We start from the raw sequence: 26,224 nt of genomic DNA, 5'->3' as shown, positions 1-26,224 counted from the left end.
TGTTAGTTACCTAAATAAAGTGTATAATGTGTTACACAAGGTATGAGCGAGACCCATCGAAAATGCTCAAAATCTAGTGACAGCACATTACTAAATTAAGGCAGATTTTTTTATATTTCTTAGCAGTTCATTTCTTGCCCTACCATCAGATGTCAGATGCATTATTCTGAATGCTTATGATGAATTTTTCTTAAAATGACTTGTTGAAAATGTCAATTATACTGTTTTGTCCTGTTCGATCTGCGATCTCAAAGTAAAATAATATCCCATGTATCACTCTTATCAGATGCAGATTCTGGACGATCCTCTCTCACATCCACGGTACTTGTAAGTCACCTTGCTGTCACATTCCTCATTGAATGCTATTTATGTTTTATCCTTCGGTTCAAACTCTTCACTTCTTATTACAATTATTGAATTATCCATTGCAGCAAGAAGGCTGACTTCTTCAGGATGATGGCTGATTGAATGTACTACTCTGTTTTCTTTTAACTTTATTTTGTGTTGAATTTTCGCTTCAATCAAATCCCAAATATAAATGAATCCATCTTCAGATCCGCTGATCACATGATCGTCTTTAGCATTCAATCCGCATTCTATCATGTATTTGCTATTTTTATGTCCAGTATATTCTCCTGTGTATTAAAAACAATTTCTTCAATTACTAAATTCATATAAATTTAAAATGCTGTAGCTTGTGTTTGAATTACATAAACACCCAAAGAGATCAGAAATTATTAATTTAGCTATTAATCTCGATATTCGGGTCCCGGTTTACCTGATACTCTACCAATACTGTGGAAATTTTACAAATACTATGAAAAGTGATTGTTGCAACAGTAATTACAGTTCGATACGGGACTTGGAATTAGTGCCCCCATCTAACCCAGAGTGTGATGAATTGGGCAGGCAATATAGATCCAGGCAGATTCCAGTAATATTCATGGCTGACAGTATAGAGACTTGGTTAGAGCAAAAGATGCTGTATAAAGTGAAACAGGTGAGACAGGAGAATTCCACAGATATATAAGAATGCTTATATTCAGTTCACTTTGTACTTCATAGGTATACTGTTAGTGTTACTATCAAATATTATTAATGGACAATTTGATTTCAATGCCTATGGAATGAAATTTTGCCTGTGATGTGAAAACAGTATTTTCAATTTTGGAACATATGGCACATTGTGTTGCAAACTGTTAAATTATCTGCCCCCTCTGCTGAAAAAAAACTTTTAAAATAGAAAATTCAACAATAAAGGACTATTAATCACACTTTTGTACAAACCTAACATTTCTCCCGAATCAACATCCAACAATCTGATTGTGTGGTCATGACTTGATGCTAAAACACATTGAGAATCTTTAGTGTAAACAGCATAAGTAATAGCTGATCCGATGAAATCAGAAAACATTTTTCCAGTTCTTATATCATATCTTCGAACTTTGCCATCGACAGAACTTGAGAGAATTTCATGATCATTGACCTGTGTTAAAAGCACGAGAGTCTTTAATAACAAAAACTTAAATGTGATTCGACAGAGAGTTTGATGATTCAGAGTGATTTGACAGCCAAATACTTCTTTATTGAGCCACAGTTTAACAATCTCAGTAAACTGTTATTTTTCATAGAACAAGTGATAACGAAAGATTTCTACAGGAGTGTTGTGCTAGGTATTTCAAAGGGGAGGTTCTAAAATTTATAATTGCCAAGTTAGACTGTAACAGCTAGCAGGTTTTGCTGAAAAACGAGGGTTTTCAAAAGTCTTGAGTCTAAAAAGCCGTTTCAAACTACAAAAAATTTATATGTACGATACAGAAAAGCTCCTTTTTGTATATTTCGAAAGAGAGGTAAGGTTCAAAATCCTGGGTACGCCCTGTATTTCAAGACATATTAGCAATGTCTTGATTGCTAATTTCATGCATTAAAAGGAAGCCAAGAAACTGACGACCTGTAAAGATGTAATGCTGTCTTTTGCTTCATCCATAATTTGGTAAGGAGTTGGTTTGCGTGATCTACAATCCCACGCTCGAATTGAAGAATCTACAGAACCAGAAAGTATAGTGGTCGACTCTTCATTAAATTGAACACAATTCACTTTTCCGACATGCCCTCTGTATCGTCGCATAATCTATAACGGTGTGAAAAATAAGATTTATTGAGATTTCTTTGAATTGAGCCAAAAGAGTATCCATTGAAACTGAGAGTTTGAAAAACCAACACTTTCAGCTTTGATAAATAATAAATAAGTTTAATTTGCAAAGCCAGTATAACTGAAAACTCATCACTTTTTTTTATCATCAAAACAATCCAAAAAGTACAAACAATGTGCGGAATTACCAGACAGTGCGCATGGGTTGGAACAAATTTTAAAATGTATTAGTATGCACCCACCAATAAAGACAATGGAAATACACACAAAAAAAAACCAAACCGTAGTGCAATAAGCTTGTTCAGCACAGCAATTTGTATTACTTCTAATTGGAATGGATTGCTGCTATGAGAATTAATTTACCTGACCACTTCCAACATCCCAGTATATAACAGTTTTATCACTACCACCAGATGCAAGTTGTGCATTGTCACATGATCCACATGCATCTAAAACATCTGAACCATGACCAGTGTATTTCTTTATTAATAATTCTTTGTTAGGATTCCATAATTTAATGGTCTTGTCACTTCCACATGTTATACAGTAATTTCCATCAGCTGAAAGTAAAATATGGTTGGCTGAAGATGCTACAAACATTTGAAGCTAGGCACTGGCTAATTGAGGGTGATGAATTTTTTAGCACACATAGATATTACTGTATTAGTGCTGTACAATGCGAATGCAATAACAACCACATTAAACCCCATATTTTCAATCAATCATACAACCTCGAATGTCTATAGCCTATTTTCATTCTAGAATCAAAACAAACTCGCCAAGTTGCTGAACAGAGAATAAATGAATCTTTCTTGTAACGACGATTTTTAATCCCTATAATTCATTTGGTAAAGGAGTAAAAAATACACACCATTATACCTCACAGCCCGGACTGCTCCTTGTCCGCAATCAATACTCGAAAATATTTTTGTTGCAACATTCTGCGCCATGCGTTACTCCACTTTGACAACAAACTACCGTACCTTTGCAGTGCTAACGTTAATATTATATAATCTCATATATTCTATGATATTAAAAAACGTAGTTATAAATCTTGACCAATACAAGAGACACCCACTTTATCCCAACAAAAACGTTTTGACAAAAATTTACAAATTGTACGAAAATGGACAGGAATTCATGAAAAGATATCCACGCAGAGTTCGAATCCCATGCAGGGATGGTTATGTGCGAGAGGATTGCTGGACTCCTCGCCGTCGTTGGGTGGTTCACGTAACCGCTGGTCGGTTACGGCTTCCTCCACCACCAAGTCCATGCTTCCGAAAAAACAAACAATACAGTAAAAACTAATCCCATACCCGACTTGGAATGGTAACCGGACGAGAGGCCGTGGTTCGCCATATGGATAAGCCGTCTTATCGGCTTTCCTCTCCCCCGGGATAAATATGTAAATCCTATCCTATCCTATATCGCAATGGAAGGATGGCCCACACTCGGACATCGACAAGTTTCATGATTGTATGTTATTTACACGCTGTGCGAAACTACACTGATTGAATTCAGATCTGACGCTGACATGAAGGTTTTTGAAATTGCAGAGCTTTATTATGTATTCAATATAGTTTGCGTTTGTTGTTGCTATTGAGTGTCATGTAATTTTTAATAATAGTTGATAAATATTACATATAGTTTTTTTAAAACATTTCTTAAGCTATTTTCATTTCAATCGAAACTGCGATCACTGATCGGCACGCGTGACTGATTTTCAAAATAAATCGTTACGGCGAGTACTGTTGTTGCAGTTGGCCAAACAAAACAGCGGTGGTTTCAAAAAGCTTTTTGTTGCTACTGATCGTGTTGCTTTGTTTATCGGATAAAACAATTGTGTATCGATTTGAGAATTCGTTGTTTAGGAGACTTTTATTTGTAGGACACGCTGACAGCTAAAAGATTTCCTCTAAATTACAAAATCGCAGTAGAAAAACTGTAATACCAGAATACAGAATGGTGCTGTAATGGGAAATTTGTGATTCCATTTAACTGTGTATGTGGCATATTTTTAGAAAAAGTTGTGTGATTGGTTTTGGTGTGCGTTATTTAGATCTATGCTAGTTGATTACCAGTATTTTTGTTTAAATTAATCTTTTTGGATTGCACGGCTTAATATGCATTTTTTTTTATCTTTTGAAGTTCAATTTCCGAATATTCAGAAATTGCCTTGCAATATTCTGATAGGCCTACCTTGTTTCCCCGAAAATAAGACCTAACCTAAATTTGTAAATTCTAAATATTTGTATATTCAAAATTATCGTAATTTCCAAAAGAAAATTGAAATAAGATCCTGTCGGGGCCCTCATGGGATAACTCGAAATACTCTGAGATTATTATTATGCAGACAATATTTCCATATTTAGAAAAAAAAATTCCCTTAAAAAACTTATGATTCCACTGCTGCACTGCAGAAAAACCCAATGCAAACTTATTATGACTAGAAAATAGTCATTTCAGAATATCCGTATTCTCGAAACAAGCATTCTTCAGTAATTTGAAAGCAGTTGAAATGAAATAATGAAATAATCTTTGTTTAGTTTTGCTGATCATACCTAAGTGTGAGTCATTATTTATGTTTGCTGGTTTGTTGATAATATTTTAATAAATACTCATACTTAATATTTCTTAATATCATATTCTCTAATATAAATTTGTGAATAATGTTTCAGATCGTCCATCCTGCCTAATGCTAGGTGTATTTCTCAACTTTCTTTGCTAAGATGAAAAAGACTACATAATTCCTTGCTTTAAACAATCTGACTATTGGACTAAATTTGAAATAAAAAAAATGCCGAGTCGTCGCCAAAGATTTGTGGACTCTTCCTCTTCTGAAAACTCTCCTCCACAGAATCCATCTAGGAGAAGGTTACCATCTCCTCCTGCTGGGATTCTGCGTGGATCAAGACATGTCACAATCATGGATCCATTATCTATTACAAGAAGAGTTGATAGAATAGCGGACAACTTAGAAGATACATCAAGGAATTTAGAAAGCATGGATTCCAGACTTTCAGACTTCAAAGATGTTCATGATGATTCTATGTCAGCTTTATCCAAGGTAAGAAGATTAGTTAATTATTTTGTTTCAGTTATTTTAATATCTTTTTTACTGATATTGTTCAAAAATTATCAAGTTAGTTCTTGGAAAGAAGAACTCAATTTGGCTTACTCAGGAATTGAAATTTGGACTTACATTTTTTATTTCAACCCTGTCAATATCATTTTTAAAAAATGGGAAGAATTTTACGCTTGAATTATTTGACTCGCCAAATATAATTTTTTATTTTGCAGTTGAAAAATGACCTGGAAGGATCAATAAACAAATTAAGATATGAAAGAGAAAAGAGAGCAGCAGCTCGTGAAACAAGAAGTCTTCATCAAAGTGATTTTACTTCTTGTAAGTTTTGAAATAATTTTGGATATTTTCACCAGTGTTATGCGGCACATGAGTAGATGGTGACAGGTTGTAATTGTTGATTCCATTACTGGATATCAATTCATACTTGATTATGATTTGTTTGTTTATTATTAAACAGACTATGCCACATTAACAGTCTTTTTTAATAAGAATTTTGTTATTCTTTGCAGCAAGGGGAACACGACCTAGACCAGCGAGTAGTCTTGGCTTTGAAAGAACATCTAGAACAACAGCTGGACCATCAGATCATCTCAATGAATCGGTAAGATGTAAAATAATCTTGTCTTGTTAGCTCGTAGAAAGGGATAGCTATATATGACTCATTCAGTTTGGGTGAGGGCCTTCATGTCGCAGTTTGTGCAGCAAAGGCATACATTGCTTAAACTGAACTTATAATCATTGAAGATTTTAATCAATGACAAATAAGCCCCTATTCAGGAAAACTTTTAAACTTTTGTAGCAAAAATCCTTAGCCCAAATCAGAAAGAAATATGGTCAGTAGACAAAGAACCCACTTTCGCTGCTTGAACTACCTTTATGCCATTGTATGATGCTTCCTCCTGCTTTTTAAATAAGTATTACAACATTTTCCAGAAAATAGACTTGTTTGATTATGTCATTCTCCAGTCATATAATAATGTTATTATTAAACTTTAATTTTTTCTGTAAGTTTCAAAATCGATACTTTCAGGTTCGAGATTTGAGAGGAAGAGTGTCAGAGTTGGTTGCAAACCAATCAAGAATGGATGATGAATTACAATATCGGTAATTATTTGTGAAGTTAGCTCATTTTTACCTTGACTGTTGTTTCTGATGATTTTTATACTATATGCTTTCAAATTATAAACATTTTCCCCTGCACTAAGTTTACTACTTTGCTTTTAACCCTGAATATCTTCAAAAATTTTATTATGATTTTATCAATATTCTACACAGTTCTGAATTGGGATCGCGAAAAGCATTAAAAGAAGTTAATGGAAATGGACTCGGTGATTCAGCAGCAGATCGTGTTGAACGTAGATTAAAACAATTAGAAAATGAGTTGGTCAGTGAAAGAGAGAATGCAGCTCGATTTGCTACTGATGCAACAAGGGATCTTTTAAGAAAAAGTCAAGCAAAGTATGCTTTTCTTCTTTGTTGTTTACCTGTTTTGCTTTATTGTTGTCATCCTTGCTTTTCACTGATCTAAATTTGTTAAAAGGGTATTCTCGTAGTATGTGTACCAGGTTAGGGTGAGGGCAAAATTTTATTCCCATTTTCCGTATTTTAGTTCTATTACAAGTTCGGGGACTGTGTGTTAGCAAAGTGAATATACCCCCTGCTCATAGGTTTCCGTCTCTTTTCAAAACTTGATGTAAAATAGGCGAACAAATTTAGTTACCTCCATATTGGTATACACACTTCTGGAGCGCCGTTAAAGAAGGTCTTAATGTTTACTGTCTGATATCTATGCATGAGATACCATTTTCTTGGCAGGTAATTATTATTATGTAATTATGTTATTCATATTCTAATTTATCATAATTCTGGATATGTTTATTCTGAAATGTCATCGCTTTTTTGTCGTATTGCAAAATTTTTGTGTCAGTTATCAACTCTTAAACTCTTAAAAATGAGAATTACATGGAAAAAATACAATTTAGGAATCAAGATGATGAAGTTGTTCTTCGCAACCAACTGTTACAAGCTGAAGCAGGGAAGAGAGCAATGGAAACTGATATGGATTCAATGAGAAGAAGATTAGAGCAATCAGAAGGAGGACGAGAAGCATTGATGGGACAGATTGGTATGTAGAATAGGGGTCTGAAACCTATGGGCAGGGGGTATATTCACTTGGCTAACACAGACAGTCTGAACTCTCAATATACCCAAAATAAGGAAAATTGATTAATCCTAACCTGGTACACACACTGCGGGAGTACCGAATATATAGCAAGCAAGCAAGTAGGTTGAAAGATAAGCCAATATCTCAATCTTTTGGGAAATCATGATATTATGCCACAATTTAAGGACTGAAATTACGAAAATCACCTATGATTTTCTATGGCACCTGATGCAGAGCCCGATATAGGCTCTGAGACATTGAATATTCTGAAATTTTATTAGTAGATTCCCTATATTTCAACATGCTTTACTGAATCTTTTACCAGTATACAGAGTATACAGATGTGTTTTATATTTATGTTTAGAATGGTATGCGATGTCTAGTTCCCAAAATAATAACAGCTAACAATGTTGTTGTGACCACTGAAAGATTTTATGTTTATCTGTTTCAGCTGACCTTCGAAACCAAATTTCTAAATCAGAGAAAAGCAAATTGGATTTAGAACAACAAGTTCGTGAACAACTTACAGCGCAACAAGTATTAAGAGAGAAAGAAGCTGATGAAAGAAGACTATTAGCTTGTAAGTGAATAACAGATGGAAGGCAAATTGTTGTGATTTTTTTCTGGTTTAAAACAAATACAAAATAGGATAGGATTTTCATATTTATCTGGAAGTAGAGGAATCTTGATAAGACAGCTTAATTATATGGCAAGCCGTCCGGTTACTAGTCATTATTGGGTATGGGAACAGTTGACCGGTTACCGGTATTTGTTTTAGATGCAAGGACCTGTTAGTGGAGGAAACTGTATCCAACCAGCTGTAACGTGAACCTACCCATGACGCAATGAGTCCAGTAATCCGCACGCACATAATTAGCCCCGACAGTATTCGAACCCAAGCACAGTAATCAGAGGCAAACATACTTCAACACATAATGTGCCACACCTACAAGCTGAACTTATCTGAATTCTGTCAGTATTGTACAATAGAGTGGCGAGTGGCCCTTTTTTAATAATATTTTCCATAGTGTATTCCTATTATGATAAAAGGTTTTGACAAGGAAATAAACAATGTTGTTCTCTGTCAAGCTGTTATAAAACGAATAATTATACCTGTAATCTTTCTATATTATTGGCTGTTGTAAAAATACTGTATAATTTGGTAATGATTTCTATTTGCAATCAACAGCATCACAAAGATATAATGATGAGAAACGAAAACAAGAAGAAGAAATTGCAGATTTAAGATCTGCTTTGAAACATTCTGTTGGTGTTGTGCAATTGGATGAAATGAGGAAAAATCTAGAGAAAAGTGAAAGACAAAGACAGCAATTGTCTGATCATATTGAAGTAAGTTTTATTTCAATTCATAGTGTTTTATGAATATCTAATGAATCTATTTTATTGCTTGTCTAAGTGAGGATTCAAGCCTATCACTTAATAATAGGAAATAGGGTATCATTGATTGATAATAAGCTACTTTTTCCTGTCACAACTGCTTTGTTTGAGTTGTTTGTTAGATTTCACTGACAGAGGCATTCAGTTGAAATAGGATTTAAAATTATTATTGTTCAAGAAACAATGTTATTCAAGAATTATGCTTTCTATGCCTTAGACCAATTATGCTATAAAGTTAATGGTTAATATCACTGGGATTTTGATATTTTACCAAATTTATTGCAGGTTTTAACTAAAGATTTAGAGAAGAAGGATCAATCTCAAGCTAGATTATTAAATCAATTACATGAAACACAGCGGACTGTTCAAGATACTGAACGAGATCGAGAAAAATTATCTACCCAACTTGAAGATGCCCTCCTAAAGCTTCAAGACTATGGAAGGTAATCAAAATCATCTCTGTTCACTCTGGATTTTATATTTTCCTGTATGAGAAATTTTCCTGTAAATTGTGTTTTGCTTGAACAAAGATTTGTTCGGTAAGTCTGTGAATAAAGGGTCTATCCATATTTATGCTGTGGTGCAGATTAAACATCTTGAGTTCGAATCCCATGTACGTCATCAAACCCAGGGCAAAATAAATTTGAAAATGGAAAGATCCTGGTCCTCCTAAAATAGTAGCACCTTATCTTGAAGTGTCTGCTTGTACAGCCATCTTACGAGTGAAATGCATATAGAAAAAGGATGTTTTAACAAATATTCTCCTGAACTAACAAAAATTGCACTCAATTCCAGATTTTGGAAAATTAAACCACAATCATAGCACCAGACTCACAAATAACAAATCTCTTGTTCAAAACCCATGTTTGTAATGAATTGGGAATATTGTTTTTCAATATAGCTAATTGCTATGTATCAGAGACTGAAATAAAAATTCTGTTAATGATTTATACACTTATACATTTTAAATTTGAAGTTTCAAAAATATTTAATGCTTTCAATTTTGGCAAAAATGGAAACAAAAGTGAATGCTATTGAAAAAAATCTCAATTATATAAGGACCAGTGGGACCATTTTGAATATTTTTCCGCTTCAGTTCAATTTTCTTATAAAACATGTTTTGAATGACAGAGATACAGAGAAGTATATGAATGAATTGAAAAAAGTTGAACGTCTCCATGACGATGCCGAAAAAGAAAAAGATGAATTAAGAAATCAAGCCCAAGATACTTTTCGACAGTATGTTTGTTATTTTCTACAAAATTGCTTGTACTACTTTTGCTTTAGAATAGTTATAGAGGGTGATGGTAAATAAAAAACGGATAATCACACATGCAGACCAACGGAAACAGTTTGGGACTAGCTATTGTGGCCATTTGAGTCAAATTTAACAGTTGCTGGTATGTTTGGTCTGGAACCTAAATCATGCTCATCATTCTTTCGATTTTGATTTTGTTGCCAGTTTTCAAGCATTTGCTACCTACTCGATCTTTTTCTTTCATCAATCAAGATGAATTAGAAAATTGTTTTGTTTCAAAATATTCAAATGTTTTTATTCTCAACCAGTACCATCCGAATTGATGCCAGCTGGATATTGGAAATTAAAAATAGTCACATGAAAATTTGAAAAATGCAGTGTAAAAATCTACCTTATCCCCATTGGTGTCATTGTTCATCGCATGCCAACGTATAAATAAATTCAAAAAAATCTATCTGATTCAGGTGGAAGGCAAAATGTAAGAAATTGGAAAAAGAAAACGAAAGGCTGCATGACAATGTGGAACAACAAGTTTCTAAAAATGAAGAATTGGTCAAGGAAAATCAGACGACTAAATCACAAATGAATGCAGGTAAATTAATGGTTTTTTTTTCATATTTTTAATGATTTATACTTTTCATTCTGCTCTGAACAAGGCTCTATAGTGGCTGCTACTTTTATATTTATGAGTAGTTTCTAGGTTTCAATAAAATAAGGTGTACACCTTGACTTAGCCAGATTTTTAGACCTTGATGAAATGGTTGACATGGCTTTGACAATGGATTGAAAGTGGTTCGAATCGAAGGTTTCTAACTTCTACTAATTTATCATTTCCTGCAATTAAATCATTTATTTATGCATTTTTCGATGAAAATCATAGTTATATAATATATATAATCCTTTCTTATAAAACTAAAATAAATTCTGAAAATTAATGATGATGATTGGATTGGTGCATTTCCATTTCATTCATTTGTAATCATTTTATATTCCATTTAAAGCATAGTATTTTTTATCTTGAATGGAGCTTTGTGTGTGTCTACCTGTTGTTCATGACTGATTTTTCTACTTAATATGCTGACTAAATGTAACACTGATATGTTACTTTTTACTTAACTTTGTGTTGTTATTTTTTCAGTTTACCAACAAAATGAAGCTTTGAGGAAGGAAATGGATGATTTAATTGTAAGTTTGAAATGCTTCATACTTTTATCTGTATAACTGATTACTGAATGGCTTTTTTCTTTCTGAAAGTTTCAATTTTCACTGTAGAATTCAATATTAGTTGAATTTTTTTTTCAAATTTATTCAGATTTTATTTTCGTCAATTTATGAATAATTCTTTTATTTTTATTGTCTAATTTTTGCTGAATTTCTCTAACAATTCTCATTTATATTTCACTAAAAACTGAATTATTACTTTTTTAGTCAAAACGAGCTGATTTGGAAGAGAGGTTGCAACGCAGAGACACTGAGATCTCAAAATCTGATGACGAAATGAGAGAAATGAATAAAAAAATAGAAGAATCGAATCAAATCATTGCAAGTTTAGAAGATGAAGTTAGACAAAGAAATGATAGGTTAATATTACTATTTACTATTGCTTCACATTCAATTTGGAAATCACTTAAATAGTTTTTGAGATGATATGAATAACATATTTATACAGGGTGATAAGAAAAGCAGAAAATTTGAAGGTCAAACGAGATCACGAATAAAATGCGTGCTTACTCATTTCTTTTTTGATACTTTTTATTTTTTCCAGGTTGTTTTAGGTTGATACCTTTTAGGTTCTATTTTGACACCCACATCATGTAAAAAGGCAGGAAATAACATTGTAAAAGTTATTTTTTGTAAAAGTAAATAGCGGTTCGATAAATTTTATGTTTTTCTAGTGACCATTCTATATTTATATTCATTTCTATATTTTCATTTCACATATTTTCAATTGAAAGCATTCTATAATCCTTAAATTATTTCAAGTCTTTTTATTCTAATAACAGAATCGCAGTTATAAAAGAAGATCTTCGAAGATCACAAGAAGAAACTAAAGCTATTCAGTCTTTATATGAAACTCTCAAATCACAAACTACTAATATGCAGGTAATGAATAATTTGTCATTATTTTAATTTTGAAGAATGAATAGGTTTATATGTTTTACTTTATTTTGAAAAATTGTCATTTCTAGCAATTGAAATTTGATAGTTGGATACAAAAATCCAAAATTGACATCTTGAGCAATTAAAACCTGCTAATAATACTGAAGGCCCTAATTTAACTTCTGAAAACTATGGACAAATTAAATGATAGTTTTTAACCTTCATGCATTATCTTCCGGTAATTCAGACTTTGCAATCGCCTCTCAAGTTTCCATTTGAAATATATTTTTTCTGTTTTCAAAATTATTTTTTGTTTCCAATTGTATTCGTAATAGACACTTATTTAATTTTTGGACATCACTCATTCAATGTTCCATATTTAAAAATGCATTGGACAGAATCAATATGAAGGCATAAGCCCAATTCCATTATTTAACTGACATAAATTTCATTCTCCTACTTAATTATTTTACTTTTATCATTACAGAAAGAAATTCGTGAACTCAGTATTCAAAAAGCTGAACTTACATCAAAGTTAGATGCTGAAAATACAAACAGAAGAACTTGCCAGAAACGAACAGAAGAAGCAGAAAAACAAATGGAAGCAATGAGATTGGAATTGAGCGCACTTCATAAACAACTTGATATTGTGAGCAATACTTTATTTAATTGAACAAGGCTTCAAACAAGAAGCATCTGGACATTTTGTTTTGAAAAGTTTAGATACTACTTCAGATACAGGGGAGCAGCCAGCGGGGGTCAAGGGGCTCAACCCCCACCCCCACTTTTGGCGCAGTGTTTCCATTTCACCGTGACCCATTTAATGAAATCCTGGGCCCCACCTTGCTCCTATGATTAATTGTTCTATGCAATCTATGGGGCATTTCTACACCTTCATCTGTGTGCAAGCATCCATTCAGTTGGAAGGGACAAATTTTTTCTGGTTATGCATTGTTTATCCAATTTATTACACTCTGGGTAAGATGGTAGGGCACAGCCAATGGTTTGACCAGATATCTTTAATCTGTGGCACCAACATATTTTGATTCAATACTCAAACCACTGGACTACAAAACTATCTGGGTAGGCTGACCCGGGACTAACCAACTTTTGAACCCATGTTCGTAACATTCATTTTTTTTTGTATTAGGATAAAGTGATTTCCATTCTCAATCTGAAAGTATTCATTTTAAATTCTTTATTTGTTACAACTTTACTGCCAGATTTTTTTGGTGCGTTTTTTGTAACATTTGTAATTTGTATATTTCAATACAATTTTTTACACATTTAATTCATTGTTCCCCCAAGGTTGAGTGTTTCATCCTTGGTCATAATATAGTATCATGCTAAGTACTTTGTTGTTTGAATTTCAGGAAAGAGAAACTCACAAAAAAGAAATCAGCAAGTTACGAGCCCAAATGCATCATAATGAATCTTTGAATGCGGATAATATGCAGAAACTGAACAAGAAGATAAGTGATGAGAGAGATTTTCTAGAAAGAGAAATACATGGGATTAATGTGAGTGTTTATTATGCTAAGGATTTTGAAAACTATAAGCTCGTGGAATTATAACTGAAAACTATAAACAGTTATGCAATGTATTAACAGTTTAAAATATTATATAAAAAAGAGAATTTGTTGATTATGAGTTTGATTCAAGTAAAGTAAAGTTTAGATAAATCAGAAGTGTGCTCGACGGTGCTGGGAATATTCGACCTGTTAAAATAGTATATATTTATAAATTACTTAAAGTTGTCAGTTTTGCACACTTCTATAAAATTTGTAGTTCAAAGCTTGTTTATAATTCTTCATTCTGGATTATATTTTTATACATATTGTTCTTCCACCTGCTATACGAGTATGTCGTTGATCAACAGCTACACAAATCTATGATAAAAAAGTTTTAGTAAAAAACCACAGTGTATTTGACCATGCAAGCAATATCACTTTGTTTTCATTCTATCAGGTGGAAGCAAATGAGAGCAAAGCCGCTCGAAGAGACGCAGAAAGAAAAATGTTGAGATCTCAAGAGGAATTACAAACATGTATGAAGAAAAATATCACATTACAGAATGAAATTGATAAATTTCGAGAAAAATATGTGAATGCTAAAACACGATTTGAAGATAAAGTAAGTCTAATTACTATGAAAACTCGAAAAGTATGCACTCATTATGTGATAAGCTATCAAAATAATCCATTAAATTTAGTGAAAATCCATTGATATGTAGTTTAGTAGTTGATTCTTCTTGTGGACATTCTCACCTTCACTTTTGAACCAGGCTTTGTACAAGCTGATGCTGTAACATTTAGGGCTGACATGGGAAAACTACGGCCCGCAGGCGAAATCTGGTCCGTTTGGTAACTCAAACTGGCTTGCTTGATAATGCCACAACCAAACTGAAACCAAATTTTTGAGCTAAAAAATAGCTCAAGGAATTTGTTGAGATTGTGATTAAATTTAGTTTTGGCACAAGGCTTATTGTTTTCCACTTTTGCTTTTGTAACATTATAAATATTGTTTATAAATGTAATTTTTTACGTCTTACTTACCTGGCCCGCCACCAGTATAGATGAGCAAAATTTTTAGCCCCTGGGTCCTTGATTTAGGGTCTAATAATTTGGATAGGATCACAATATTCCTGGCTTTGCAATTTATTTCAAGCCTAGGCTGAAATCATGGTCATGTGATTTGAAACCTCCATTTTGCAACACCAGCATAGTTTGGCCCAGAGTTTTAACCACTATGCCACACACCCATTGATTAAATTGATGTTTATGTTATCTCAGCTATGCTCATGAGCCTTTTTTTGTCATGCTTCCTTCATTACTGATAAATAAATACAATCGTGCCACTTTAAGATACACACTTTTTTCGTTTCTGAATTAATTATCTAGAATGAAGAAGTTTCAAAAACATCAGCTGAACTTCGAAAGTTAGAAGATGATTTGATATTTGCGAGAGATCGTGTTAAAAAAATGGAACAAGATTTAGAAGCAGTACAGGTATATATGAAATAATATACCCATCAGATCCAAATATCTTAATGTTCTAGGTCCTAGGATTCATTTTAAATATAACAAAATTGATTTTTCATACAAAGACAATCCCTCAGTGTATAATACTTGTTTGATGCTGAATCTCTGCTGGAATCTGCCGTACAAGATCGAGTAAATATGGGTGTGAGACTTTTTAAACATTATACCCAGTTAACCAATCCCGATTCGAAATGTAACAATCGTTTATCATTGTTTTGGATTCCTTTTCTAAGGCATCATAGCTATCCTTCTAACAAAATAGGACATATTTTGATATATATGTTTCAGTATGCCATTATTCACTGTTTTATTTAACAATAGGCCAATAATTCATTTTTAATTACTTATTTTTCATTTATAGACTGCTTTGACACAAGATATTGAAGACCTATCATCAGCATTACATCAAGATGATACCGCTCTATTATTAAGACGTTCAATGAATGATTCTGATGGAATTTGTTCACTCAATGATGTTCATACTTGGTTGTCTTCGATGAGGGTGAGAATGGAAACTAAAAATTGAATAAAATAATAGTTAGAAATGCAATCTTATTGTCAAATTTTTTTTTTGGCAAAATGCTATTTTTATCACTAGAAATACGAGGTTGCAAAAACTTTGATTTTAATATTAATATTTAGAAATATTTCTTTTCTAATAACTTCATTTACTTTTTCAGCATAAAATTGGTGTAATAAAGAAGGAGATATATGATAGAGAAAACGAAAGAGAAAAATTGATGGAAAATATCAATGTCAGCAAAACACAGGTTAGATTGGTTTTAGTAGAATTTTGACTTGGTGAATGGTGAGTTCTTGAGGCATACATGGGTTGATCACTCTGCGCTTGGTATGGATATTCTATTATAATATGTTCATTGCATTCATTACATATTTCCACAAAAGGTCACTCAACATGGTCGCTTAGTGAAACTCGCCAAAAAGGACTTGTCCAATAGCAATGAAACATATATGTTTAGCTCTCATCACTGACTAAGATTAGATTTCTTGGTTTTGAAACTTTGGTATGACTAAAATGAATAAAATTTAGTTTATTTTGAACGCCATTGGTAAAAACAATCACTTTTTGAGCTTTCTCTTTCTGTATTTACTATGAGATTTTATGTATTTCATTAATTACCAAAGCGTTTAATATTTTAAATATTTTATAAAAATTAATTCAGATGAAAGAAGTTTGTAGAACAATGGAAGATGACAGAAGAATGTTGATGGCAGAAGCAACTGAACAAAATAAACTTGTTGATGTTTTAAGCCGAGAAAAAACATGTTAGTTATATGATTTATTTTCAATAGGGATTGAATATAATTTTATATAGCCAGCTGCATTTAATTTAATGAAATCTTGATTCCAGCACTTTTAGTTTAATAAAAATTACTGGTATATGACAACTTTTACTTATCGCCTGAGCTGGATCACGTGGTGAAAAAAACAAGACCCAGTGGTCTGTCTACCATTCCAAATAAATACACAGCACAAACTTGATGAAACTTTCTTCATGTTTAGGTGGTAAAATTTTGTAAAATTAGGAACCTTGGGCTGAAATAATGAGCCATATGTGAAGCCGGGTGAAAAAGAAAAGTCACTCCTATCTCCAAATACTGTAGATCTGACAGTGATTCATCCAATAGTTGAAATAAAAAACATAATTTTTTTTGTTTAAAAATCGTCACATGCAAATTTTGGGGTTCTCCCGTAGTGTGTGTACCAGGTTAGGGTTATGCCATAATTTTATTCTGATTTTCCTTATTTTAGTTCTATTACCAGTTCTGGGACTTTCTGTTTGCCAAGTGAATATACCCTCTGCCCATAGGTTTCAGTCCCTTTACACAAATTGATGTAAAGTAGGCAAACAAAATTAGTTACCCCCATATTGGTACACACACTTCTGGAGCGCCAATTTTTGTTATTGTCTCTTAGCTCTTCTTCTTGAGAATAAAGAAGCTCGCAGAATTGTTCAAGAATTAGAGGATCGTGTTTCTAATCTCACAATTGATGTTGAAACGGTAAGAAAAAAAAAATAATCACCCATGTTCAAAGATCTAAAATCAATTTATCATAAAATTACACTGTTAATATATATGTCACCTGTGCTATTTGCATGTACAATACACTATTGGAATTTTTATCTGTCTAATTGAAAAAAGTTATTGATGAAGTTGACATTTCATTAATTGATATTAATTCACTACTTCAATCTAAAAAATTATCACAGAAAAAGATTTTTACGAATTTTTTATTTTGGAACTTATCATAATCGTGTCTGCTTTGGGTTTATTTATCTTTTCTATGTTTAGAAATATTTTGGGAATTTATAAATTGAAGATATTCAATTCTATAACTGAGAAATTCTGGTAGGATAGGTAGATTCTCCGCATAGTCTTAATGCGGTGGTAATATTTACGGTAATTGTCCAAAACTCATGAACACAAATTTTGTGGGTTGGATCTCTGGTTTGGACTTTATGTTCATTGTTCCTCCATGTTATATGAAATTGAATTGGCCATGCCATTCTAGTCATTTGAAATAAGAAGTATTTTCCCACATATCAGTGTCTGATTTTCTATGGCCTTCTTTAGCGCTAATAAGTTGAACACTTTGAAACTTCATATAATTCAGTTAAATGTTCACATCACAAAACGGTTTTAATTAATGAATTTTTCTTGTTTTCCACTTTTTTTAATTTTTGATTGAAATTGAATATTAACTAACATCAAATTACACTTTGTGATTTTTCAATGCTTGTTTGCACAGTAGATAATTTTTACTAACAACAATTTTCGCTTGTTTTTTTTAATTCTAACAAAGAGTAAAGCTCGTGCACAAGAATTCATTGTTCGTGAACCACCAGTCAAATTATCAAATTCTAGAGATTCTAAGGTAGGTTTGGTGTGCTTTTAACATGAAACATATTATCGTTAAGTTATGAAAATTTTCAACTTTAATGAGCTTGTAAATGTTATGCAAATTTGTTGGATACTTTTTTTAGGTTATTTTCGTACCAGTATTATTCATATATCTTCATTTTGAAGAGTAGAGTGTTTTCTGTGAGTGAGTTTTTGGTTTGATTTTTCGTAGTGAAATCACAGCTGTATTTTCTGCAGAAATGAATCATACTAATCTATGCTTTTTTCGTATGATATTAGAATCAAATCATGTGGAATAAATTTATCAATTTAGAAAGAATAACCCAGATTATTTATCCAATTGCCTTAAAAATTTAAAATACCAATAAATTTCTGCAGTTAAACAAAATTTATTTCATCTTTTATATTCTTTTGTATCAAGTTAACTTATCTTTATTAGGAGTCCATGAAGGAAAGAGAAAGAATACAAGAAAGATATGCAAAGTATGTTTTCAACATTTTAATAAATAAGGCAATATTTTAGGTAGGACATCTTGTAGAGTCTCTTATCTATGCCGTTTCATCCACTTTCCTGTTTCAAGTATCAAGTCAAAATTTGGCTGAAGGAATTTATGACCAGATATACTTTAAATTATGGTAGTCAAAGTAAAATCTCTGGTTCACATCTTTTATGGCGTATTCCCTAGGAAGCAAAATCATTTTATTTGAAATATGAAAACAAAATTCATATGAGAAATTAAAAACAAGTTTTTGGGTTCTCCCAATTAGTTTGAATAGTGGTTGAATACTGCTCAAGTTTGACTAAAGAAATAAACAAATACTAACAAATAAATTTAGTAGCCTAAAGTTAACCAGACAGATTCAGGCCCTTCATACATTGCGAAATCCTACAAATCAGTATCTGGTGGTATAAAGCAAGATTGCAAGCATATAAAACACTTCCCACGAATATTGCATAACTGTATGGTGCTGTGTATTTGTCTTTTTAATTTAATTTATTAATATCTTATTTCACTCACAGGTACAAAAACACAATAGAATCCTTACAAAATGAGTTACGATCATCTGGAGATAACAACAATAATATAAGTATGAATGATACGAATCTCAGTTCATCTTCTTTCCGACTTGGTGGTACCTCAGCTCCGTCCCCAATCAGAAGAGTAACGATAGCAGATGCTCCACCTACTATCCATGGGTATGCTCTTGTCTTTTTATACGTTCATGGGTGCACTATTCCACTGTTAAACAACAATATCATTATTTGAAACTAGCTCTCAAATCATGGAATATTGCATTATGTTGTCTATATTATTTTGTTGCAATTTACCATAATTCTTATACAGATTTTGTGTACAAAAACAAAAGAAGATCACTTATTTTCACACATTTACTTCTTAGTAATCAGTGATTTCCAACTTAGCCTCAATACTATGGGGTTTTAACGTAGTGACACGTTGTACTTTTATACAATCAATTCTTGTCTATTTCACACTTTGTCATACGATGTGCCTTGAATACATTATCCTAAATAAATAAGAGATGAATGCAAGACTCTTCATAAACATTGTTGTGAAAAATATTTAGAGTTAAAGTGTTTTATGATTATTCAATATTTTTAATCAGTGTAGGCCTTTCACAATACTACCATTTACTTTCATAATATTCAATTCAAGAGTCATGCTGCGCACTAACACAAATGTATTTTTGTACTGTTTTGTCTGACCAAAATCAGACTTCCTTAGGCAAGCAGTTTACATTAATGACAAGAAAAGAACAATTTAAATGCGGCGATAAATGAATTTGTTTGAAATTAAATTCTCAGATTAATCTGACCAAACAATAAATAAAGAGTTTTTTATAACAATTTATATTTAGCGAGCAGATTACATAGTATGTTCATGTTTATTCCAGCTACAGCATTCTTTCATTATACGCATATACGAATCCACCAGCGCAAAGGCATTTAGAAAGGATCAAGTCTCACATAACCGATACTGATGTAGTTATATTTGCTTTCATGTTGTTTAATTTAATTGTAACCAAAGGCTAAATCTTTATAATAAATAATACAAACGCGATAGAGAGAAAACACGCTGAGATGACTGTCCATTTCATCATTGTCATTATTTCATCTTAAGTCTTGTCTCTACTTGACACGACTCATATAATTACACGTTGTTGTTTCCAATGGATTAACTGACCGACTATGTTGTTGAGTGGTTTTAAGCAATTTGTAATCCTATGCGACATTAGCGATTTATTTTAAATTATAAAAATTTTGAACAAAAAATTCAACAAATTGTTTTACCATATACCGCAAACCTATGGAATGTATTATAATGGGTGATTAGCATGTAAGCCAATAGTAACCCAATTTTCTTTGGATAGATATGTGTATATTGTACATGCTTGGCAGACATTATTTTTTAATCCATATATATTTTAACACAAGCAAATTAGTCAAAATAATTTTCATTTTGTGCTTTGTAGAAATTCTCTTCAAAGAGCAGTGTTGTTTCTTCCATTTTTAGCTCATTTTGGCAAAGTATATTCATGGAGAAGAAATATCTGTATCAATCAAATGAGTTTTTTTATCCTTTTTCTCGAGTGGAATACTATTGTTCATTAATTGTCCAATTTTTATTGACGCCTTGTGGTTAATATTAAGCAAATGCGTAACTATACCAATTGCATGGACTTTTCGTATTTTTGGTGATGTTTCTCCCAACCACAGATAAAAGTGCTTGTTTTAGATTAATATAAATTTGAAGACCAAGTTTTTGTATTTCATCACACTTGCTCAGATATTTTTTAGCATGAAGTTCTGTAACTAAATATTACTTTTTACATTGAAAGGAAATGCAGAATTCTCAATTTTATACCATGATATAACTCTCTTATCTTTTTATTTTACATCCCAGCTATTCATCTTACTCAAGACCATTGAGTTCGTCACCAAAACAAGTTCCAGTAAAAGACAGAAGTTGACATGCGGATCTTTTCTAATTCAGAATCTCAAGTATTAAATCCACTTGAATACTAACGGAGATTTATATTGACCATGCTTGGTCTTTTGATGACATAATTTATATGCGGTTAACGACAGATCATACATGATTTATACCTGTATGTCAGAACCATACTCCTCAAATAATTGTGTTATACATAATATGTTGCTTGGTTATTTTCTATCATGTTTATTTGAAATTCTATATACCTGAAGCAGTTTGGAAACGTACATTACGAAGCTAGCTTAAATAATTTTCTCAGAGATTTTTAATGTTCTAACCATTATTTGTACGTACTCTTATATAACTTATTTGAATGCCTTTATTTAATTAAAAAACCATCATTTTGAACAATTTTAATTCAATTTTATCCACTTAATTTTTGAATCAGGTTTCATCTTTGATATTCACAATGTGTCTTAGTTTTTGAAATTAGGTATTTCTGTTGCTGTATTTATTTTGTAAAAAAAAAGATTTTGTGCCAAAATTGTTACATGGTGTCCATATGCAACTTGTGTGGAACTTTTGCTGCTAATTTTCTTTGTCATAACAATTTTTTTTATAATAAGCCGTTTGTGCCTATTTACTTTATAATGATTTTTTGTTGTCTCGGATTTTCCAACAAGTAGGCATTTTTAGATATTAGTTCGTGTACATATTCGCTCTTCCCTCTGAATCTCGCACACTTCTATATCTTGGTTGTATGTGGTTGTTCTGGAAAATAATTTTTGGTAACGGATTATCTGAGACTTAAACTTGAAACCTCACGCATTCAGTACCCCTAATGAAAAATCAAGAATAAAGTTATCAATGGAGTAGATAGTAAAATATTTTTGAAAAAAATTCCATTCCAGATTTTAAAAAATTGAGTTTGCAGTTTCAAACGGAAAATATTACATTTTGTTGAAACCTATATATATAAAAGTGCTATTCAGCTTAACATATTTCAACCAAGTCAAATAAGATTTTTTTTCCAGAAATCTCTGTTACATAATAAATAATAATGTTGGAAACTAATTTTTTTCACTATTTTCAACAATTTTCATTTACACAATTTGTAATAAATTCATCTTTCATTTTTATTATCTCCTATATAATAATTCATTGTGATTTTAGGAAAAGTAGTTGAAAATTTTTTTTACTTATAGAAAATTTTTAGATGTTATATTATTATCCATCACCAGTCAACATTGTGTTTTAATACGCTTCCTTTATATATGCTCAATTGTTTTTCTTCATCTTGTCATTATATAATGGTCCACATCTTATTTGATATCATGAACACCATCTGTGATTTTGAATTGGTCTTGGATTCAGAACCACACTCATGTATTAGCTATGGTAATTTTCATTGTTAATTTCTGGTCTTCATAATACTTAAATATGAGCTGATGAATTTGGTTTAGAAAACCGTTTAATAATATTTTAAAACCAGATAAAATTGAATGTGATATCTTATCAATGTTGCTCTGCTTTAACTCAAATGTGTTATATCTTATATGAAGCTTGTATACTAAGAATGATAATAAGGGGTAATTACTAATTAGTTACTTTTAATTTGTTTTTTACACTGTAGTTTTGTATTTTGCTACATTGTGCCTTCAACATATTTTTATCATTTGTGCTTTTGATCATAGATTGTGATATTTTTCCAGAGTTAAAAACAATATATATTCAGAACAAAGATATAATATTCATTTTGTGTCTTGATTTTTGTTAAATATGATGCAGAGCTTTGGGATTTATTTTTGGCGCTTGCTCAGCTTGAAAATGTTTTAAAGTATTGGGTGAACTTATGAATGTCAATGTGAGAATAGTTCCAAAATTAGTAATTCCTTGTGTATTATTCACTGCTTGTAATAAGCTTTGTTCAGAGTGAGGGGTGAAAAACATAAAAGAGTTCGGCTTCTTGGAGTTCTGTTTGGAAATTGATCTCGGTTTTGAATAGTTAGATGAATTTTTAATTATCTGACTTCAATGAAAACACGTTTTTCAAATTTAATGGAGAGATTTGTTAAAATGAAATTATGTGGATATTTTCAACCACAGATAAAATATGGTGTAAATAAATACATATATATTCAAAATGATTAGTATTACACATACTCTTCGCCGCGCAATCCGGTTAAATTTAGGTGTTCACCCCATATAGTCGTTTATATATATGTATTTGAGGTACCAAATACAGATTTGGTCAAATTAGCATTCATCACGCTATTCAGAGATGAGTACTCATTGATGAGCGGATTTAGTAAATTAATAAAATATATCGACTAAATACAGATGCCGTTTTGTGTCTCTACTAATATTTGGCTTGTCTCAGACAGCATGGTGATGCCATGTTTGAGACGTTTTATGTTGCAGCTTCACTTTCCGTCAATAGTATTCCTTTTTATTTTTGTGGGGACACGATTTACTTGTGCTAGATTAAAAACGTGATGCCTATTTGGATTAGATGGGAGAATCTTTGTTTCTCGACGTTTTTGTTTAAAACTTCCCGACTCTCAACCCACGGCCACAGCCAATCGGATTCAGCGTTGTATTTTATTGGAAGAAAATTACCAAGCTTCAAAGGGGCGTAACGTTGTGCGCTTGCCCGATTGTCAGAACGTTATAGAGTTCGAAAATCTTCAAGAGAACATTTTAATTATACCTCGAACTCGTAGTCAAGTGCATTCCAATCGTGTAATATCCTTGTTTCTAGTTTTTAATTAAATTCATTAAATCGCGAAGTCTGTAATTAACGTTGCTTAGTTTTACTTCAGTAGATTGAGAAGTACCGGTAGCCTATATTTCGTTTTCAAAGTCTTCAGAATTCATACAATTCGCTGATAATTCTTTTAAAATGAATTCCCACGACCTCGTAGACCAGAGCTCGGCAACCTACGGCCCGCGGGCCGGATCCGGCCCGCGAAGCAATAAAATCCGGCCCGCGAAGCTTCACTGGATTATAGTAACAAAACTGCTGTTTTGACGATTATATTCTTTACGTAGCAGAATTTATTTTGAGACACGTGTAGTCTAAATTATATTATAATCTAACAAGTATATATAATTCACAATTACTCGCTTAATGGGCCTATAATTTAATTATAACTAGACAAATGGCAACAAAACGCGGCAAAGTTGATGCTAAGTACAAATGAGTTGATGGCGCAAAAAATATTCAAATGGTCAATCTTCGCGCGCTGATTAAAATTTAACTTCTGATCTGCGTGAAAAAATATCATTCATCGGCCATCTGCTCGGTTTTAAACTTTCTAAAAATATGTGCGGCCCGCCAATGACGTGCAACCTTTATTTTGGCCCGCGAGCGACAAAAGGTTGCGACGTAGACAATATTCAATATTGGTATGGTTAGATCACTCGATAGAGTGGGGAGTTTTCGTGTTTCTCGTGATACCAGGACTCCGTTACATGTGAATTTTGTCTGCTGCAACAAACTCGATATATTTGCTTTGACAAGTACGACTACGTAACGGCCCATTTTTTAAACGTCTACGCGAGTTTTCGCCTCACGCGATGACAAAGAAAGTCCGTGGCATTAGTTACCTCGTGGCATAAAAATTTGTGATGAACTCGATATCTGCTAATCTATATGACACGTAAAGTTATGTTACAATAGACAAACAACTAAATAAATGTCAACTAAAATCATGTTTCCAGGATTATTAGAATTTGTGGGCCCAGATGTGCTTATCTTCTAAAATCGTACTGATATTCACCTTTCAGTCAAATTTGAAATTTTACACTGTTCTTTACCATTCTACGCATCGTAGCAACTTTAATCAAATTAATAAGAGTGGATAGTGAAAAAAGCAGTCGAAAATTCAGTCATTTCAATATCGGTCAGGTATGATTTGTAAATAAGATTCTATGATGGATTTTTGAAAGTGGTATACTGAAACTTATAATAAGTAAAGAGATACAAATAATATATACTCTTTACGCTCTTCCCAGAAATTCAGAAGCGTAAAACCCTTCATTATTAAATTGTTTACTTAACTTACCGCGACTGATTTGCCTCCGGCTTGAAATAGACGTCGTTAATATTAAGGAGTTTTATGTTTCAATTTTGTGTGCCGACACAAAAGTTATGAATTGTTGTCAATGCAGCCTTTTCAAAGCGGATTTCTGAATAATTTTATGAATCCTTTATTTATGATAACCGACGTTTATTTATGATAATTTGAACACCCGCATTTCATGACACTGACTTTTCCAGGACTGGATTAACCATTAAACAAAATAACCACGTGCTTAGGGCACCAAAGGAAAGGGGCACCACAGAAATTCCATGACCGAATTTTCAATGGTGCCTCAGTGTTTAATAAAACAATTCGAGTTGGTCAGACGACACAGACCTCAATATTGGCCCGGTTGAAATGATTTTTTGCTTATTTTTCGTTCTCAGATATCAGTTTAAACCTCTTTATGGTTGTTTGTAGGCATAATAACTTTCCCCCAAAATAACGCTAGATACATTATTACTATTTTTCATATATGGGGCACCAAAGTTGTGATCCAGCCCTGAACTTTTCATATATAAATTTGCATACACACAGTGGGACACGGTGGAAAGTGCAGTATATACCTTCGACTGAATTAACAGTTATTACAATTTATGCTATCACAATTTATGTCAAATATATATATATATATATCAATAAAAATATAATGTATGTGCGATGATTACCTACGATTTCATATATTTATTATCATGTTTTGATCAACAACAAAATTTGTAATAAACAACTGACTATTGTGGAGGCGTGGCATTCGATTTTATCGATAAAATGAAAAAAAAAAGTAAAATATGAATGTAAATCATTGTACTGCCGAAAATCAAACGTATACTAATTGTGGTGTAAACGCTAACAAAATCAGTTAACTATAGGTATATTTAAATACCAAATCCAAAGATGTGTCACAAACAATTTTGATCGTTTCAACAGTATGAAATTTTGATGTTATCCGGGTTATCTGAGAGCTAACTTTGACCTCTGTCAATTGGTCGTTCACAAAAGAAAAACAAAGAATAATTTCGGACTTTGAACCAATCTAATAATAATGAAAGTCTTTGAAATTGGTAAGAGTGTTACGATTGCTGAACATCGTTTTAT

At 32.2% G+C, this 26,224-nt stretch overlaps 2 protein-coding genes across 3 annotated transcripts; one reads left to right on the top strand and one right to left on the bottom strand.

Moving 5' to 3' along the window:
* Nucleotides 1-44: 44 nt before the first annotated feature.
* On the bottom strand, nucleotides 45-3,222 carry LOC120325954 (WD repeat domain-containing protein 83-like). The gene is made up of 5 exons (XM_039392143.2): nucleotides 3,024-3,222; nucleotides 2,516-2,712; nucleotides 1,952-2,131; nucleotides 1,288-1,486; nucleotides 45-635 (listed from the first exon to the last, which is right to left on the bottom strand). Exons 1-5 carry the CDS (start codon nucleotides 3,100-3,102, stop codon nucleotides 367-369), a joined length of 924 nt encoding a protein of 307 aa, XP_039248077.2. The 5' UTR covers nucleotides 3,103-3,222; the 3' UTR covers nucleotides 45-366.
* Nucleotides 3,223-4,834: 1,612 nt separating this feature from the next.
* On the top strand, nucleotides 4,835-22,794 carry LOC120326295 (uncharacterized). 2 transcript variants are annotated; one of them, XM_078112297.1, is made up of 26 exons: nucleotides 4,835-5,222; nucleotides 5,456-5,561; nucleotides 5,753-5,844; nucleotides 6,274-6,347; nucleotides 6,519-6,701; nucleotides 7,226-7,368; nucleotides 7,859-7,987; nucleotides 8,597-8,757; nucleotides 9,091-9,248; nucleotides 9,937-10,044; nucleotides 10,528-10,655; nucleotides 11,202-11,248; nucleotides 11,492-11,643; nucleotides 12,067-12,166; nucleotides 12,651-12,812; nucleotides 13,537-13,683; nucleotides 14,132-14,296; nucleotides 15,064-15,171; nucleotides 15,566-15,706; nucleotides 15,885-15,974; nucleotides 16,389-16,491; nucleotides 17,144-17,229; nucleotides 18,032-18,103; nucleotides 18,530-18,573; nucleotides 19,112-19,288; nucleotides 21,015-22,794. In XM_078112297.1, the coding sequence occupies exons 1-26, from the start codon at nucleotides 4,953-4,955 to the stop codon at nucleotides 21,079-21,081; spliced, it is 3,213 nt and encodes a 1,070-aa protein (XP_077968423.1). In that variant the 5' UTR covers nucleotides 4,835-4,952; the 3' UTR covers nucleotides 21,082-22,794. The 2 variants fall into 2 exon arrangements, with proteins under 2 accessions (XP_077968423.1, XP_077968424.1); XM_078112298.1 differs by lacking the exon at nucleotides 18,032-18,103.
* Nucleotides 22,795-26,224: the final 3,430 nt, after the last annotated feature.

This window comes from Styela clava, chromosome 4, assembly GCF_964204865.1.
Source record: "Styela clava chromosome 4, kaStyClav1.hap1.2, whole genome shotgun sequence".
Classification (NCBI taxonomy): domain Eukaryota; kingdom Metazoa; phylum Chordata; class Ascidiacea; order Stolidobranchia; family Styelidae; genus Styela; species Styela clava.
Note: the sequence above shows the minus strand (reverse complement) of the source record. Positions and strands in the feature narration are given on the sequence as shown.

Excerpts from the sequence above, each read along its gene's own strand:
- LOC120326295 (XM_078112297.1), top strand. The coding sequence starts at position 4,953 with ATGCCGAGTCGTCGCCAAAGATTTGTGGACTCTTCCTCTTCTGAAAAC. Across the intron at positions 12,167-12,650 it reads CACAAACTACTAATATGCAG|AAAGAAATTCGTGAACTCAG; the intron begins GTAATGAATAAT and ends TTATCATTACAG. Across the intron at positions 19,289-21,014 it reads GCTCCACCTACTATCCATGG|CTATTCATCTTACTCAAGAC; the intron begins GTATGCTCTTGT and ends TTTACATCCCAG.
- LOC120325954 (XM_039392143.2), bottom strand. The coding sequence starts at position 3,102 with ATGGCGCAGAATGTTGCAACAAAAATATTTTCGAGTATTGATTGCGGA. Across the intron at positions 2,713-3,023 it reads CCGGGCTGTGAGGTATAATG|CTGATGGAAATTACTGTATA; the intron begins GTGTGTATTTTT and ends TTTTACTTTCAG. Across the intron at positions 636-1,287 it reads TGATTCGGGAGAAATGTTAG|GAGAATATACTGGACATAAA; the intron begins GTTTGTACAAAA and ends TTTAATACACAG.